The 15,000-nt window shown below is 36.8% G+C and overlaps 1 protein-coding gene across 1 annotated transcript in view; it reads left to right on the top strand.

Annotated features, from left to right (window-relative positions):
* LOC119575660 (S1 RNA-binding domain-containing protein 1-like) overlaps positions 1–14,199 on the top strand; it is a 16,027-nt gene extending 1,828 nt beyond the window's left edge. Inside the window, exons 2-18 of the mRNA XM_037923292.1 lie at positions 3,744–3,862; positions 4,792–5,169; positions 6,002–6,216; positions 6,554–6,665; positions 6,950–7,057; positions 7,246–7,388; positions 7,570–7,738; positions 7,947–8,127; positions 8,373–8,516; positions 8,677–8,836; positions 9,035–9,234; positions 9,440–9,629; positions 11,656–11,835; positions 12,036–12,214; positions 12,427–12,689; positions 13,145–13,273; positions 14,089–14,199. Of these exons, the coding sequence (XP_037779220.1) occupies positions 3,744–3,862; positions 4,792–5,169; positions 6,002–6,216; positions 6,554–6,665; positions 6,950–7,057; positions 7,246–7,388; positions 7,570–7,738; positions 7,947–8,127; positions 8,373–8,516; positions 8,677–8,836; positions 9,035–9,234; positions 9,440–9,629; positions 11,656–11,835; positions 12,036–12,214; positions 12,427–12,689; positions 13,145–13,273; positions 14,089–14,199 (2,981 nt within the window). The remainder of the gene's footprint in view (positions 1–3,743; positions 3,863–4,791; positions 5,170–6,001; positions 6,217–6,553; positions 6,666–6,949; positions 7,058–7,245; positions 7,389–7,569; positions 7,739–7,946; positions 8,128–8,372; positions 8,517–8,676; positions 8,837–9,034; positions 9,235–9,439; positions 9,630–11,655; positions 11,836–12,035; positions 12,215–12,426; positions 12,690–13,144; positions 13,274–14,088) is intronic.
* Positions 14,200–15,000: the final 801 nt, after the last annotated feature.

Raw genomic sequence — 15,000 nt, 5'->3', positions numbered from 1 at the left:
TGATAACTTGTTATGAACTTTGACTTTACATATTACTTTAAACTGTTACCCCCCCCCCCCCCCTTTTTTAAGTATGCTGAAACTACCAAAAAGTACCGGAGTGTCATACATAGCCTAGCCTAGCTTCAGAATGTAGTTGACGACTTAAATTGTAATTTTCTTCATTTTACGTCCTAGGCATATATTTTAGTTTGACAGTCGCTAATTGAGTAAAAACGTACTAGAAAAAAAAAAAACTCTGTAATAATTTATGGCTCTTTATTGTGTGTAGAGTTGGTGTTTATTTCCAGTCTGTTGTATCAATGTTTTCATTTCATTGCCCTTGTAATGGAATATTGGTATTGGAATTGGGAAAAAATGGCTCATGTCTGGCTTACCGAGTTCAGTAACCTGTGAATTAGTAAGACCAATGAAACCACAACTTTAGTTTATAGTAGAGAGACATTTGTTTGGAAGTTGGATTTTAACCTTGTTCTTAGTTTTCATCATGGTTGAAATTTGTAGGATTTAGCTTATATAAGAAAGTATATCCCTTCAGAATCTACGAAATTGGGAAGAGGTGAAGAATGTACAGTAATTCCCAAACATACATCTGAATTACATTTTGATTGACCAATTACACCTTGAAATGGAAAATAGTTAGACATGTGTTAGTATGGTTTGTAGAAGTCATATACTTGTGCAGCATGCCTTAATCTTACTCAAAATTTCATCTTTATGTTATGTTTTATCAGCCAGCTTTATGAGCTCATTTTTACATACAAGTTTATTAGCTACTTTTATATTTATTCCAAATGAAAATAATTTGCCAACTTTATTAGTAGAGGATAAGCTTATCTTGTGAACTTGATATCTGCTCTAGGCTTTGCTAAGATAATGTTTTAAGCCAGCACAGAAATGTGTCATTTTCTTGAACAGTTGTACACACTGAATTGGAACTAAGAACATGAGAGAGATGCTGTGAGACAATAATACCAGGATATTATCTGATGGTTATTATCCTACATATGTAACTGTTGGCAGTGGCTTAAATAAGATCAAACATAGTTTTAATGATTTGTTTTCTTAATAAAAATTTATGTTTTTTATCATGACTGTGTCATATACTGTCACAAGTCACGTAGGGCGTAAGCAGTGGAAAGGTTGCAAAATCACCTAGTTTTATTTCTTAAAAGAGGGTCCACTAGGAACTTCAGATTTCAACTTTTTTTTGGGGGGATGGGGGCTTTGTGGAATGTATTTCTTTACCCAATGGTAGAGGCACAAAGTCACCAAATTTAGTTTTCTGTAAAATGCAATTTGAGATAGCAATCAGGACTAAATCAAGCTTTTAAGATATCATAAACATCTTTATACACATTATACTCATAATACCAAACAGATTTAAATGTGAAACTAAAGTTTGTCAGTTTTGGAGACCTCATGTATATTTACTCTTTAATGAAAGTTACATATTTTCATACTATTTGGCAGATTTCTGTGGCATGAAGCGTCAATGGAATATACTGTGACACCAAAGTTGCAGTCATAATTCCATTTTATTTTAGTTGCTGCTGAGTGATTCTGGCTCTAATTTTTAGATTCTGTAGCTCCCCCACCATCCCTCTTCCCTCCATTCATGTAAATCAGCTTGATTTAACATGAATGAGAAACTATCACTGGCAGAGTCTACATCACATTTCCCCTTCTTTGGTTCTACCCTTGTCCTGCGTATCCCCTTATCCTGTACTTCAACCTATACTCCTCCACCAAGGATGGGTGAGTGTATGGGAGGTACACTCCCCCTCCTCCTTGGTCCATTCTTTGAGCTCTTACCCTCCCCTCCCTCTCCTTCTTTTCTCAAACATTTTCTGTCTCTCTCTCTCTCTGTCCCTCCCCCCCTCTCTCTCTCTCTCTCTCTCTCTCTCTCTCTCTCTCTCTCTCTCTCTCTCTCTCTCTCTCTCTCTCTCTCTCTCTCTCTCTCTCTCTCTCTCTCTCTCTTTCTCTTACTAGCCTCCGGGCTAGTACAGTGGTAACGTGTCGGCCTCTCATCCGAGGGGTCGGCGGTTTGCGCCCCGCCCAGGCGCGAGAAGTTGCAACTGTCGCCTGGAGGTTACTGCTGTGGCTGGGCACCACGGCGGGCAAGGACTCGGTTCCGCCGAGTCAGCAGCAGCTGACACACACGTGAGCAAAATCAAGCAGACAGTATGTCACACCAAGAATATCCATTGTATCAAATGGAATCCATACCAAACTAACTAAAACTAACTCTCTCTCTCTCTCTCTTTCTTTCTTTCTTTCTTTCTTTCTTTCTTTCTTTCTTTCTTTCTTTCTTTTCTCTCTCTCTCTCTCTCTCTCTCTCTCTCTCTCTCTCTTCTCTTCTCTCTCTCTTCTCTCTCTCTCTCCCTTCTCTCTCTCTCTCTCTCTCTCTCTCTCTCTCTCTTTCTCTCTCTCTTCTCTCTCTCTCTCTCTCTCTCTTTCTCTCTCTCTCTTCTCTCTCTCTCTCTCTCTCTCTTTCTCTGTCTTCTCTCTTTCTCTCTTTCTTCCTCTCTTTCTCTCTCTCTCTCTCTTCTTCTCTCTCTCTCCTCTCTCATCTCTCCTCTCTCCTCTTCATCTCTCTCTCTCTCTCTCTCTCTCTCTCTCTCTCTCTCTTTCTCTTTCTCCCTCTTTTTTCTCTCTTTCTCTTCTCTCTTCTCTCTTCTCTCCTCCCTCTCTCTCCCTCTCTCTCTCTCTCTCTCTCTCTCTCTTTCTCTCCTCTCCTCTCTCTCCTCTCCTCTTTCTCTCTCTTCCTCTCTCTCTCTCTCCCTCTCCTCTTCTCTCCCTCTCTTTCTCTCTCTCTCTCTCTCTCTCTCTCTCTCTCCTCTCCTCCTCTCTCTCTTCCTCCTCTCTCTTCTCTCTCTCCTCCTCCCTCCTCTCTCTCCTCCTCTCTCTCTCTCCCTCTCTCTCTCTCTCTCTCTCTCTCTCTCTCTCTCTCTCTCTCTCTCCACACACACACACACACACACATGCACACACGAACACACACGTATGCAGAGCATTTTGTGATTATCGATAATCAGGCATTGATAACTGATGCAAACATGTTGTGGGCACATGTACATTACTTCAGTGAGAGACAGAAATTTAGTTAATCTTAATTTATCATGAAATGACCTTGAGGCTTCATCAAATCTTTCCTTTCAACCATTTGGAGTAAAATGATTAAGCAAGTGTGAACCCTTGCCTCTTTACAAATAGGTCACACCCATCTCACACATTCATAACTCATGTCACACTCCAACCCACCTTTATGCACCACATGCAATGTTCCTCTGTCAATCCCGCATATCCTACTATGCTACCCCAACTTTACTGAGACCTGTACCCTTGCTTTTCCTTACTTGTCTTATCTTCTCCAACCCCCCCAACCAGTCAAACACCCTCATGGAATCCCCCACTTTTTCAATTAACAGCCTGTTCTCCTTCCTCAGACACATATATACCCTCTGTTTGATTTAAGTGCCCTGTCTATCAATCCTCATCCTATTCCATTTACTTCCTCTCTTTCTATGCCTTTCACTACCATACTAGCTTATAATGCCAGATGACCGTTAAAATCTAAGACATTTTGTTTAAATAAATAACTTTAAATCCATTCCACCACAATAGTTAACCATAGTGCTATACGACCTTTGATATCTAGGGCATTTATTTGTTTAAAGCATTATACATTTAAGCAGATGTGTAGAGACTTAAGCAAATGAAATCTTAATCATTCTTTGCAGCCTTAGAAGACTCCATAGTGATTCTGGAGGAGGTGGAAGGAGCGAGACCCTTGGCTGGGGGAACAGGCATTGAACTTGAGGTGCTGTATGATGGCCATGGGGAAGAAGTGCAGCATGTAGTAAGTCTCTGTGCCTTTTGAAGGCTTTACCTTTGTATGAGAATATTTTGGATGTGCAATATGCAAAATTTGTTATGGGACTGAAAATTAGTTTTATCAATTTTATTAGCATATGTAACTTTTCAGTGTATCTTGCTGAGCATTTAAGCCATTAAGGTCTTGTCCATGTTTTTTTCTCAATGTAGATGGTCCCATGGATCTTTAACAAAGAGTCCGTTGTTGAGCCTACCAGGCCTCACTTATTTTTCCTATTCCTTGAATTTTCATGTATTTTTTCTGTTGTAACAGTTATTAACCCAATGCTGCCAGGAAAATACTGTGCCCATATTTTTTGGTGGAAGTGTCTGCACATAGATGGCTCTGCTAGTGCTTAGCCACAAAGGAGTCACTTAGTAGACCTTGTGGCCTTACCTGATTTCACCTTGCCTTGAATTGTCTGGAAAAACTTTTTGTTTCTAATACTATGAATAGTATTTTTATTGTAAACCTTATAATTACCATAATGTTATATAAACATTAGTAACAGCAAAATAAAAAGATGTAAAATATTTTTGTAAATCAAGGAAAAGGGGTAAATGGGCATGACAGGCAGTACTCAGAATTGGCTCTTTGGTGACTTAGTGCAAGTGTAGCCAATTATGCATAAAAACAATTAATAAAGTAAACTCACAGCATGGCATGTATGTACATACCATGCCATGGGTTAATATAACAATGTATTTTATTATAATAATGTCAACAACAATAACAATGATAGTAGTACAAGTAAAACCTTTTCCCAAATATTCAAGGAATGAGTTACATATTTGAGGTCAAGTAGGCCTAGTACCTGACTCCACATCAAGCCCAAATTTGTCTGTGTTTCTTTCTTCTTTATCTGTTACTTTTTGTCTTGTTCTTGTATGTATGGATCTTGTTCTGAATTGCAGCAACCTCAGCCCCAGCCACCTCAGCAGCAGTCAAAAGCACAGCCATCCCGTCCTCCACTTCGGCAGCAACCACAAAGACAGCGACGGCCAGTGCAACAGTATCAGCAGCAGCAACAGGAACAGCAGCAACAAGCAGCTCAGCAAAGACTTCAGCGACAGCAGCAGCGGCAACAACAGCAGAGGCAGCAGCAGCAACAGCGAGCCCAGCAACGGCAGGCTCAGCAGCAGCAGCAGAAGCAACAGCAGCAACAGCAGCAAGCACAACAAAGAGGAGTGAAACGGAAGGACAGCGAGGTTCAAGTCGTAGGCCAGACTAAGGCTCAGAAAACAGGTCGAGGGGAGGTTGGCGGGGCAGGCACTCTCAAGTACAGGAAAAGGGTGAGCCACTGAAATTTTTATTCATATATCAGGTATTCATTTATTTATTATTGTTGTTTCTTTGGAGAGTAGTTGATATCATTGATATTTTATATGTTACTGTGAATTGATTAAGGCAACTGTTTATATTTTTGAGTCCTTTTTTATTATGTAGAGATTTGGCCTCTACCCTTTTAGTCTTGTGTGCTGTGTATGAATGAGCCACATCAGTAATAAGAGGGAGAGAAATAAGTGTTGGATATTGTTCTTCTGCAATTTAATTTGGCCAAAGTTAATTGAATAGAATGGTTGAGGTATTATTTGAGTCAAAATGAGATCAAAACCCTTATATCTGTTTTTGTTTTCGAGGGTCATGCGATCGTTTAGTGCCGTTTTAAAAAAATAACAAAACAAGTTTTTCACCATGTCTTCAGAAGAATATCAAAAATCTGATTTTGCAAGCACTAATTTTATATTTTTCTGGTTCCATTGAGGCAGCCATTTATTTACTTACTATTAGTGTCCTAATGGAAAAAAATAAATACGATAAATGAATATATAATGTGAGAGAGAAAAAACTTTTTATGCTGCTCATCTAGATTGAAAATTGAGGCCCACTCTATATTCTATGCTTGAACTTTATGTATCTGCTTGTGCTCTAGATGTATATTTCATTGTTTTGGCAAGTAGCTATTGCTTTTTACAAGAGATGCAATTTTTACTACTTTTGCTAAAATTTGTCTCTGGAATTTTCTCTTCTTCTCTCTATCAATGTCTCCTATAATTTAAATTAGAGAAGTACCACTGTTATTGGTATTATTTATTTATTTATTAATTTTTACTCTGCCAACAGATCCCAGATAATGATATTGAGATTGTCTTCGAGTGGGACCCAGCAAAGGTTATTGCTGAGCGTCAGAGTGTTGATGAATGGGTAGCTCATAATGTCATAAGTATGTTTGACCAAGAAAACACCTTGCCGTTTATTGCTCGGTACAGGAAAGAGAGGACTGGGAACATGGAGGTTGAGAAACTGAGAGAGATCCAAAATGCATACTCACAGCTCAAGTAAGTAGTTTTGTATCAGTATTTTGTCTGTTTATTCATTCTTTCATTTAATAGAGACTTATATTAGGAGTTATATTACATTACTGTATATTTAAACTTGAACTTGTATGAATTTGATATAGGGAATCTCTATTATATGTTGCCCTGTTTTTTGTTGTATTTTAGTGGTCTAATGAGAAAAGGATCCCCGATATTGACACTTGTAAGGTTTCCTCCCCATTCTGATGTAGTTTACATAACACTTACATAGATATCTAAATTTTGGTACAGAAAATGGCTTGGTAACTGTGTCGCTGAAAATCTTCCAAATTAAAAAATTACCATGAGTCATTTTCAGGCATGTACAAGAGCGAGTTTTAAAGATCCTGAAAGGAGACCGCAAACGTCTGCCAGAAGACCGCAAAGCTTCCCTGTTGAGGGCAACTACCATGCATGAAGTGGAGCATCTGGTATGAACCTGGGATGTCTCTTGTGTTATATTAATGAATTGAGTATTTCTATTTAGCTTTTTATATTTAGGTGATTTCACAGCAGACAATCTTTTTCTAATACTAGATATTTTGAATGACTTAGGTCTAGATGTATCAACCTGATTATCTTTGTCATATAAATATGTTTTTCCATTCATTATATTTGACCCCACAGAGATTAAGGAAATTGTGAGTGTACATTATCTCACAAGAACCATCAACTATTTTTGATGATTTAGTAATTATTAAATTTCATCATACAGACAGCAGCCTACAAAGGCAGTGGGAAACGCACATACGCAGAGAGAGCTCGAGAACTTGGTCTTGAGCCAGCTGCACTTGAGGTTATGCAAGGAACACACAATAAATTTGTAAGTACTTTCACTGCAATTTTTTATGTAATTATTTTTAAAGAATTAGATTTATATTAATTCAGAGTGAATGAGATATTAACATTCTGTAGTGATTTATATCAGCATTAACTTCCCTTTTTGGTTTCTTGTTGCTGTTCATTTTAGTACTTTTCATTTCATTGAATTATATTTTTTTGTTTTTCAAGTCAAATCGCCAAGAGTTGTATTCTCTTATGGATCTGAATAAGGAAGGTCTTCGAACAATTGAGGAAGTTGAGCAGGGACTCCAGCACATTATAGCAGATGTCATAAGCAAAGATCCCCAAGTCCTTGACTGTGTGCGACAACTGTAAGTTTCTTTGCTTTGTATTTAAGGCAGTGTACTTCCCAAATGATAGGTTATTAGTAGTTAAGATATCAAAACTCCTGTGATTGAAATTTATCTTTATAGTCCATTTTATCGAGAATACTGCCTATCTCAGCCACTAAACGTTTGCATTAAATGAGCCACTTTCTCTTTCTTTTTCCAGCATGAAATTGTGTAAGCCTGTTTTAGAATGCAACAAAGCACGCAAGCAGATGAAACGTGACCAGGGTAAAATGGTCAGTCGTGGACCAGGCCCCAGTAATGATCTTTGTGCCAAATATGAAAACTATTTTGAGTATAAGAACCTGGCTTGGAACACTAAGCCGCATTCGGTAAGTTTTCTACAAATATGGATGTTCCTTTTGTTGGATGTTGTTTTTTGTTTATTTTATTTTCATGGAGAAAATACTGTGACTGGTGCACTGATACAATCATTTGTTTTTGGGTGATTTGCCCCAACAGCCATACATTTGAAATCAAAAGTAGTACTACTGAATTGTAATCATACAAATTATTGCTATCACTCTTTTCTCCCTTCAGATGCTGGCCATGAATCGCGGTGAACATCAGGGGGTTCTTTCCGTGAAGGTTGTCATACCGGACAATACATATGTCCATTTCTTCAACTACTGCCAGCAGAAATGGTTAGGGATGGCACCACCACACTACTACAGAACACAGCTGGTGATGATGAGCATTGAAGACAGCTGGGAGAGGCTTGGTGGGTTCCTTTAAGCAAAATTTCTTCTGAACCTGATTTCCGCTAAAAGATTTGTTTTTAAAAGTCCATTAAATTTACTGTATATATTCACATTATTATAATTCCAGTTCAGTGAATTCTTTTTATTACAATATACTCATAAATGTGCATGATTTCCTCTAATATCAGTGTTCAGTAGTTATTGGGAATATTGAACATGATAACATGTGTCATTCAGTATGTGTGCTTCTCATTTTTCCATGTAGTCAAACCGTTCATGCAGAGGCAGATCCGCAGTGAATTAACAGAGATGGCTGAGATTGCATCTGTGGAGGTGTTTGCTGCCAACTTGCGGAAGCTTCTCCTAACTCCCCCAGTCAGAGGGAAGACGGTGCTTGCCATTGACCCAGGTATGCAAACATTATTCAAATAATTATACAAATAAAGAAAATGTCATGATATGCAGAAACTCATAATAATATTGAAAATAATCCAAAGAAATTATAGTCCATATTATCAGATATAGACAACATAGGACAAAAGAAAAATCTATTTAAAATATTATCTCAGGCTATGCCAATGGATGTAAGATTGGTGTGACAAGCCCAACAGGAGAGAAACTCCTCACAACAACAATCTACCCTTTCCGTGGCAATCAGCACCTTCAGGTAGAGGACTGGTGCAAAGACCACAATGCCAGAACCCTTCGGGAGATTGTGCACAAATACAGGTGAGAATATGAAGTTTTGCTTCACAGAGTTTAGTATAAGGGTGAATTGTTATTAGATTGTGAAACTTTTCTTGATTAGTGATAGTCAAAAAGAAATCTGAATACTACTCGAGATAATAGTTTTGGAACTTTTCATAGATTCCTTTTTTAGTTTCTATTGGGTTATTAATATTCATATTCTTTTGATATACTTCATAGGTGCGAGCTCTTTGCAATTGGTAATGGAACAGGATGCAGAGAGACGGAGACTTATCTCACACGCCTCATCGCTCAAAAGTGTTTTGATCCTTATAATGTCCAGTACACCATCATCAATGAAACGGGAGCATCACAGTATTCGGTCTCCCCAGAGGCACGGACTGAGTTTCCTGGCCTGGACCCCAATCATATCAGTGCTCGTAAGTTGTGGTCGAATCTTTTGTTGTTATATCTCACTTCTTGTTTCCTTTCCCTTTTATCATTCTGTTGTTGTCTTTATTACATTGTCGTCTGCCATATTGTCGGGAATTAAGAGCGTTAGACAGACCACAATATTTTATGTGGTCTTTATTTGTGAAGGGAAGATGAAGATTAATTTGTTTTTTGTTGTTTCTTGTTTTACAGTGTCATTAGCCAGGAGGTTACAAGACCCATTATTAGAGTACATCAAGGTACATCCAATGCACATGGGAGTGGGCATGTACCAGCATGACATACCAGAACGTATCCTGCATGCTTCTCTAGACTCAGTCATGACGGAGTGTGTGTCATTTGTGGGCGTTGATATTAATTCAGCCTCCGAATTTGTTTTAAGGTCAGTGCCAGAAAATTTTATGATGGTTTTGTATTTATTGATGTATTATGATGTGTGTTTTGCACTGCTTACAGTATTACACAGTGATTTTAATAGTGATCATTTATGCAGAGGATTTGGATATTTTTTGTTTATTAATGATGTAGGAAAGACTTCTTAGAATATTTGTTAAGGTAGTTGTTATAAGTGAATGTGTTGATGCTTATTTTCTAGGAGGATGTTCGCTTTCTCTGATAACTAATTAAAAATTTGCTAAAGCAGCATTGTTCCTTAGCTTCAGTGGAACATGAAATTTTTTACTTTACTTTTATTAGATGTAATTTTCATCTTTTGTACAGATTGCAACACTTCATTTATACTATTACACTTAAAGCAAATCAAGAACTTAGTACATGATCTGGATGTGAGCTATGTCTTACAGCACCACGATTACATTCATTATTATGCATTTACACTTATTGCAGATAAATGTCTTGTTTCCTTCTTGGAGAGAATAAGATTATTCATTCAAATTAATGAGAGAGAGAGAGAGAGAGAGAGAGAGAGAGAGAGAGAGAGAGAGAGAGAGAGAGAGAGGGGCGTTATGTATTTTTTTATATTTGTGTTTGTGTTTCTCTTACTCAGTTGTTTCAGAAAAGAACAGGTCCTCTGAGTTGAACTCGGAGGACCTGCCAGCCATGTTCAAATTATCATGGAACATTTTCAATTGTGTATTTCTAACACATAAAACATTGTCTTGAAAATTATTCCATTCATAAACAATCCCATCTGGAGAACTAAAGCTTTTAACATCCTTGTCACCACATTTTGCTAACTTTTTACTATATCCTGTTGTTTCTCTTTCATAGAAAACACAAATTCTACCTTGTCTAACTTTGCCACTTCTGAGACGTAATCAAAAAGTATAAACATGTTACCCTATTTTCTTGTTTCATCCAGTGTTGCAAGTTCTAATTTTGTCTTTCTTTATAGTTCTAGTCCAATTAAAACTGGTATTCATCAAGTGGCTGTCCATTTAACTCATCTCAGTTTAACTGTATCCTTCCCTAAGTCATTTTTGGTAAAGTTATGTGAAGACAGTGTGCATGCAGCTCAGTGCATTGTGTTGAACTGGGTTTTATTTTATTTTATTTTATTTTTTTTTTGCATATTTAAATACAGAAGTCCAGCAAGAACAAAAGTAAACACAGGTTGGGAAACTTGATCAAGACCTGAAATCTTTAAAATTGCATATGTAAAAGGCATTCTGTCTTCTCAGTAATGCATATTGACAGCATAAACACAGATGAGTAGTGTTAAGCGTGAGCATTTCATATAATAATGATGAAGCAAATCAGATGTAATCAGATGGACATCCAAGCGATATTTGAGAAAAAAAAAACAAGTAGTGACCTGCACTTAGCTCTCCCAAACTTCCCTTCTCACCAGGCTTGCCACGACCTCCACTTCAAAAGATCCTCCAGGAGCAGTGGAGTTGTGTGATTCAGAGTAGTAATAATGAAACCTGTAGTTTTCAGTTGCTAGGAAACAAAACTATTTTATTTTATTCTCAAATATCATTGTTGATATATTTATTACTTTATCAATGTGGATTTTTTTTTTTTTTTTTTTTTTTTTTTTTTTTTTTTTTTTTTTTTCCTAAAAACAAAGTTCATATGTTTAATTTTTAAACTTTGTTTCATCAGCAAAAGTGAGAAAATGCATAAGGTCATATAATTACAGACATCCAGACAGTGTCACAGAGTGAGATACACAAACAAAAGGTTTGCCATAGCTCTCACAAACCTACATGCCACAACTATTACTATACTGGATACACAGTTAAATATGATTATTGCTCTGGTAAAATGTATATGGTTTGCATTAAAGCTGAGAACAGCAAATGGTATGGATTGCCTATGGTGATGAAAAGTAATCCATATAAATAACCAAAGTTCCCCACAGCAATTCAAATTTTGTGTATTTTGAAGGTAAATACATATTTATTTCTTGTCCAGAAAACTGTAATTTTTCTCTCTTTTTTCAGGAAACTCTCTGGACTGAACAAGCCAAGAGCTGCTAATATTGTGGAGTACAGAAAGACAAAAGGCCCCTTTATAAACAGGGAACAGCTGAAGTCTGTGAAGGGTATTGGACCTAGAACATTTGAACAGTGTGCAGGTTTCATCAGGATCATGCCAGAGACACTGGAAATAGAAATTAACAAGTAATTAGTCTGTGTGTTTCTGTACACTTTTGCTCAATTTGCATGTCATTTAAGTTGATTATTGGAAATATTGTTTAAAGAGAGAGAAAAAAAATGCCTTTGCTCCTCCTTTGTTCATCAGGCTAGGTGTAAGAAGAATTTTACTTAGGACATTTATAAACATAAATGCTTGCCCTAAATCTCCATTTTCCAATAAACAGGACACCACAGGGAAAGAAGCGAGCAGAGAAGGAAGCTGTGAGCCCACTTGACCGCACGATGATTCATCCTGAGTCTTACGGGGCTGCTATGAAGTTCCTCAGCATTGTGGGAGTACGACCACAAGATATTGGTGCTGATCACTTAATTCGTACTGTAAGACATTTTATACCAACTACAAGTAAGTTTTTAGTGTTTTGATTTCTATTCCTTACCGATTACTTGAATTTTCTTAAATGATAATCCGTTTCATCATATAAAGTTATAATGATAGTTATTTGAAGGATTTTGCTTATAAACACACTAAAATATCTTATGATTAATTAATGAAGCTACTAATTTTCAAGCATTTGAATACACTTTTTAAATTTAAATTTCATTCTTCCATCACAGCTTTAGATGCCTTGTCTGAGCAGTGTGAGACAACACTCCCTACTATGCAGCTTATTGTTGAGGGTCTGACACAACCTCTTGATTATGATATTCGTGCTCAGTTTGAGAAACCACTTTTCCGCAAGGGGATTACCTCCATAGATGATGTTGCTTTAGGAACTAAATTAACAGGTAAGATACTAAAAAGTACGCACTCGCTCTTTCACTCACTTATTCCCTTACTCATTCATTCATTCATTCTTTCTTTCTTTCATTTATTCACCACTCACTCGCACACACGCACACGCACACGCACACGCACACGCACACGCACACGCACACACACACACACACACACACACACACACACACACACACACACACACACACACACACACACACACACACACACACACGTTCTCTTTATCTCTCTCTCTCTCACTCTTACTCCCTCCCTCCTTCCCTCTCTCTGTCCCTCAATGTCTTTCCCTCCCTCCCCCACTCCCTCTTTTCTCCTCATTTCTCTCTTCTTGCTCTTTCCTCCTGGCTCCTTTTTTCTTCTTTTTCTTCAACTTCTTTGTTATAGAAATAGATAATTGTATTTAAGTTTGTTAATATTTTCTAAATCAAACAAGCATTTATATGAAATAAGAACTCACATTTATATTTGTAATTTTCTCTCTCTCTCTCCTCAGTACATTGAATGTGCCTCCCTTTGCTGCATTTTTGACGTTCTTAGGCATTTTATCTCTCTTGGTCCTGCTCACTCTCCTGGATTGTGTATGCTCGTATTTTCTCGTACAACATTGTGTGGTTCTCTCCTCTAATTGAGAAGGACGCTGCAGTGGACTTGGTCTATGAAGAGCTTGTTGGATGGCTGGGGGATGGTGAAGTGGAACATTATCGGTCATTCTATTAGAGGCCATTTTGAGTTTGATTTTTGGTTATTTGGTTTCTTTTTCTACTTTATTATATTTCTTTCTTTTTTTATATTTTTTATTTTTCTTATAATTATTACTGTTCTATCTTTCTTTTTTTCAATGATCCCTTTCAGGCAAGTTATTGCCTTTTTTAATGTAAACAGATAAACAGCTGTGCCTTCTCAAGACGCATTAGATCGTAAGCTGTCTTTAATGGAAGACAGTATGTCTCTTTGACTTTGTCAGTAGTATTTTCTTTATGGTTTTTTGTTGTTGTTATCTTAGGAATTATTTGATTATGTTGGCCAGTCATCCTGTATATTAATTACAGAGTGTAGGTGATCTCCCCTATTTCTTTTTCCTTTCTACCTGCATTTCTGTTTTTCTTTCTTCTTCCCTTTTTTTTTTCCTTCTTCTTCTTCATGTTCTCTTTTTTCAGTTTTTCATGTATTCTACTTTGTAGTATGATATTCATTCTGTTCATCTTTTTTTTCCCCCTTCTTTTTTCTCTCACTCTCGCTAGCTCTGTGTTATTTCTTATCAAATATCCCCCATCTTTTCAACATAAGATGGTTAACTGTAAAGAACAAATTGTTGCTTTTGAGAAGTAACAACCCTAATTACTCCACAATAGAAAAAGGGTTTAGTTTATATATTTTTATGTAAAGAAAAAAAAAGAAAAGATTTTGTTATTTCATATAATACAGTGAAGTTTTGCATACAGATACCTCTTTGCAAAAAACATGTACACACATTTAAACAGTGCATGTATGAAATAGAAGTAGCTGTTATCCTTACGTCAAAGTGGATACCTCATCCATTCTTTGTGTCATGTAGATCTATGTTGCCATCAGTTCTAGTGATGGTTCTATAAGGTAAAGGTGTGTGGAGCGAGTGGCATTGTGATCGTGTTCATCATACAGATCCCGTCATACTTTGTCATGTCATTATTATTCACCTTTTCATTCTTATAGTCTTCCCTCTCTTTCTTCTCATGGTACTCCTCTTCATCTTTCTCCTCCTCATTCTTCTTCACCTGCTGAGTCTCCTACAAATCTTACTCTTCCTTGTTTTCTTCCTTTTCTTTTTTATTATCCTCCTTTTCTACCACTCTTTCATTATTAGTATGTACTCCATATTCATCCAGCATTTATTTGTGCCATTACATCACATGTCTTCAAAGATTTTTTGAATTTGTGGTTCACAGCAGTTTTAAACTGCTCAAGGTTGAAAGTTATACTTGTCTGTATGTTTCTATATTGGTTTGCAAAAATATAAAGGAATTTTATCCTTTGAATATATGGGGCACTAAACCCACTACAGTATTGCTGTTGTTATAAAGCACTACTGTTTAAAAAAGTTGTTTGTTGTAAGGCATTGCTGTATAAACAAAAAACAACTATAGACTGAAAACTTTGTTTCTCAACCTGTTACAGTTATGGTGTTATTATAAAACTTTTTTTTTTTACCATTTGAAGTTGCAGCTCTTACATTTGAGAGTCTGCAGTTAGTTAATATCAGAGAATAGCCAAAATAAAAGTATAATTTAATTAAGGACTCTTCCATTAAATGGAACTATGCAAGGTGTAACAAGAAAGAGGAAATGTTTACTAGTGTTGATATATATTTCTGAAAAATGTGATGCTGAATAAGATTACTGTGAACCATGCAAGAA

Source organism: Penaeus monodon, chromosome 1 (genome assembly GCF_015228065.2).
Source record: "Penaeus monodon isolate SGIC_2016 chromosome 1, NSTDA_Pmon_1, whole genome shotgun sequence".
Lineage (NCBI taxonomy): Eukaryota > Metazoa > Arthropoda > Malacostraca > Decapoda > Penaeidae > Penaeus > Penaeus monodon.
The sequence above is the reverse complement of the archived record's forward strand: the minus strand, read 5'-3'. Positions and strand labels throughout refer to the sequence as shown.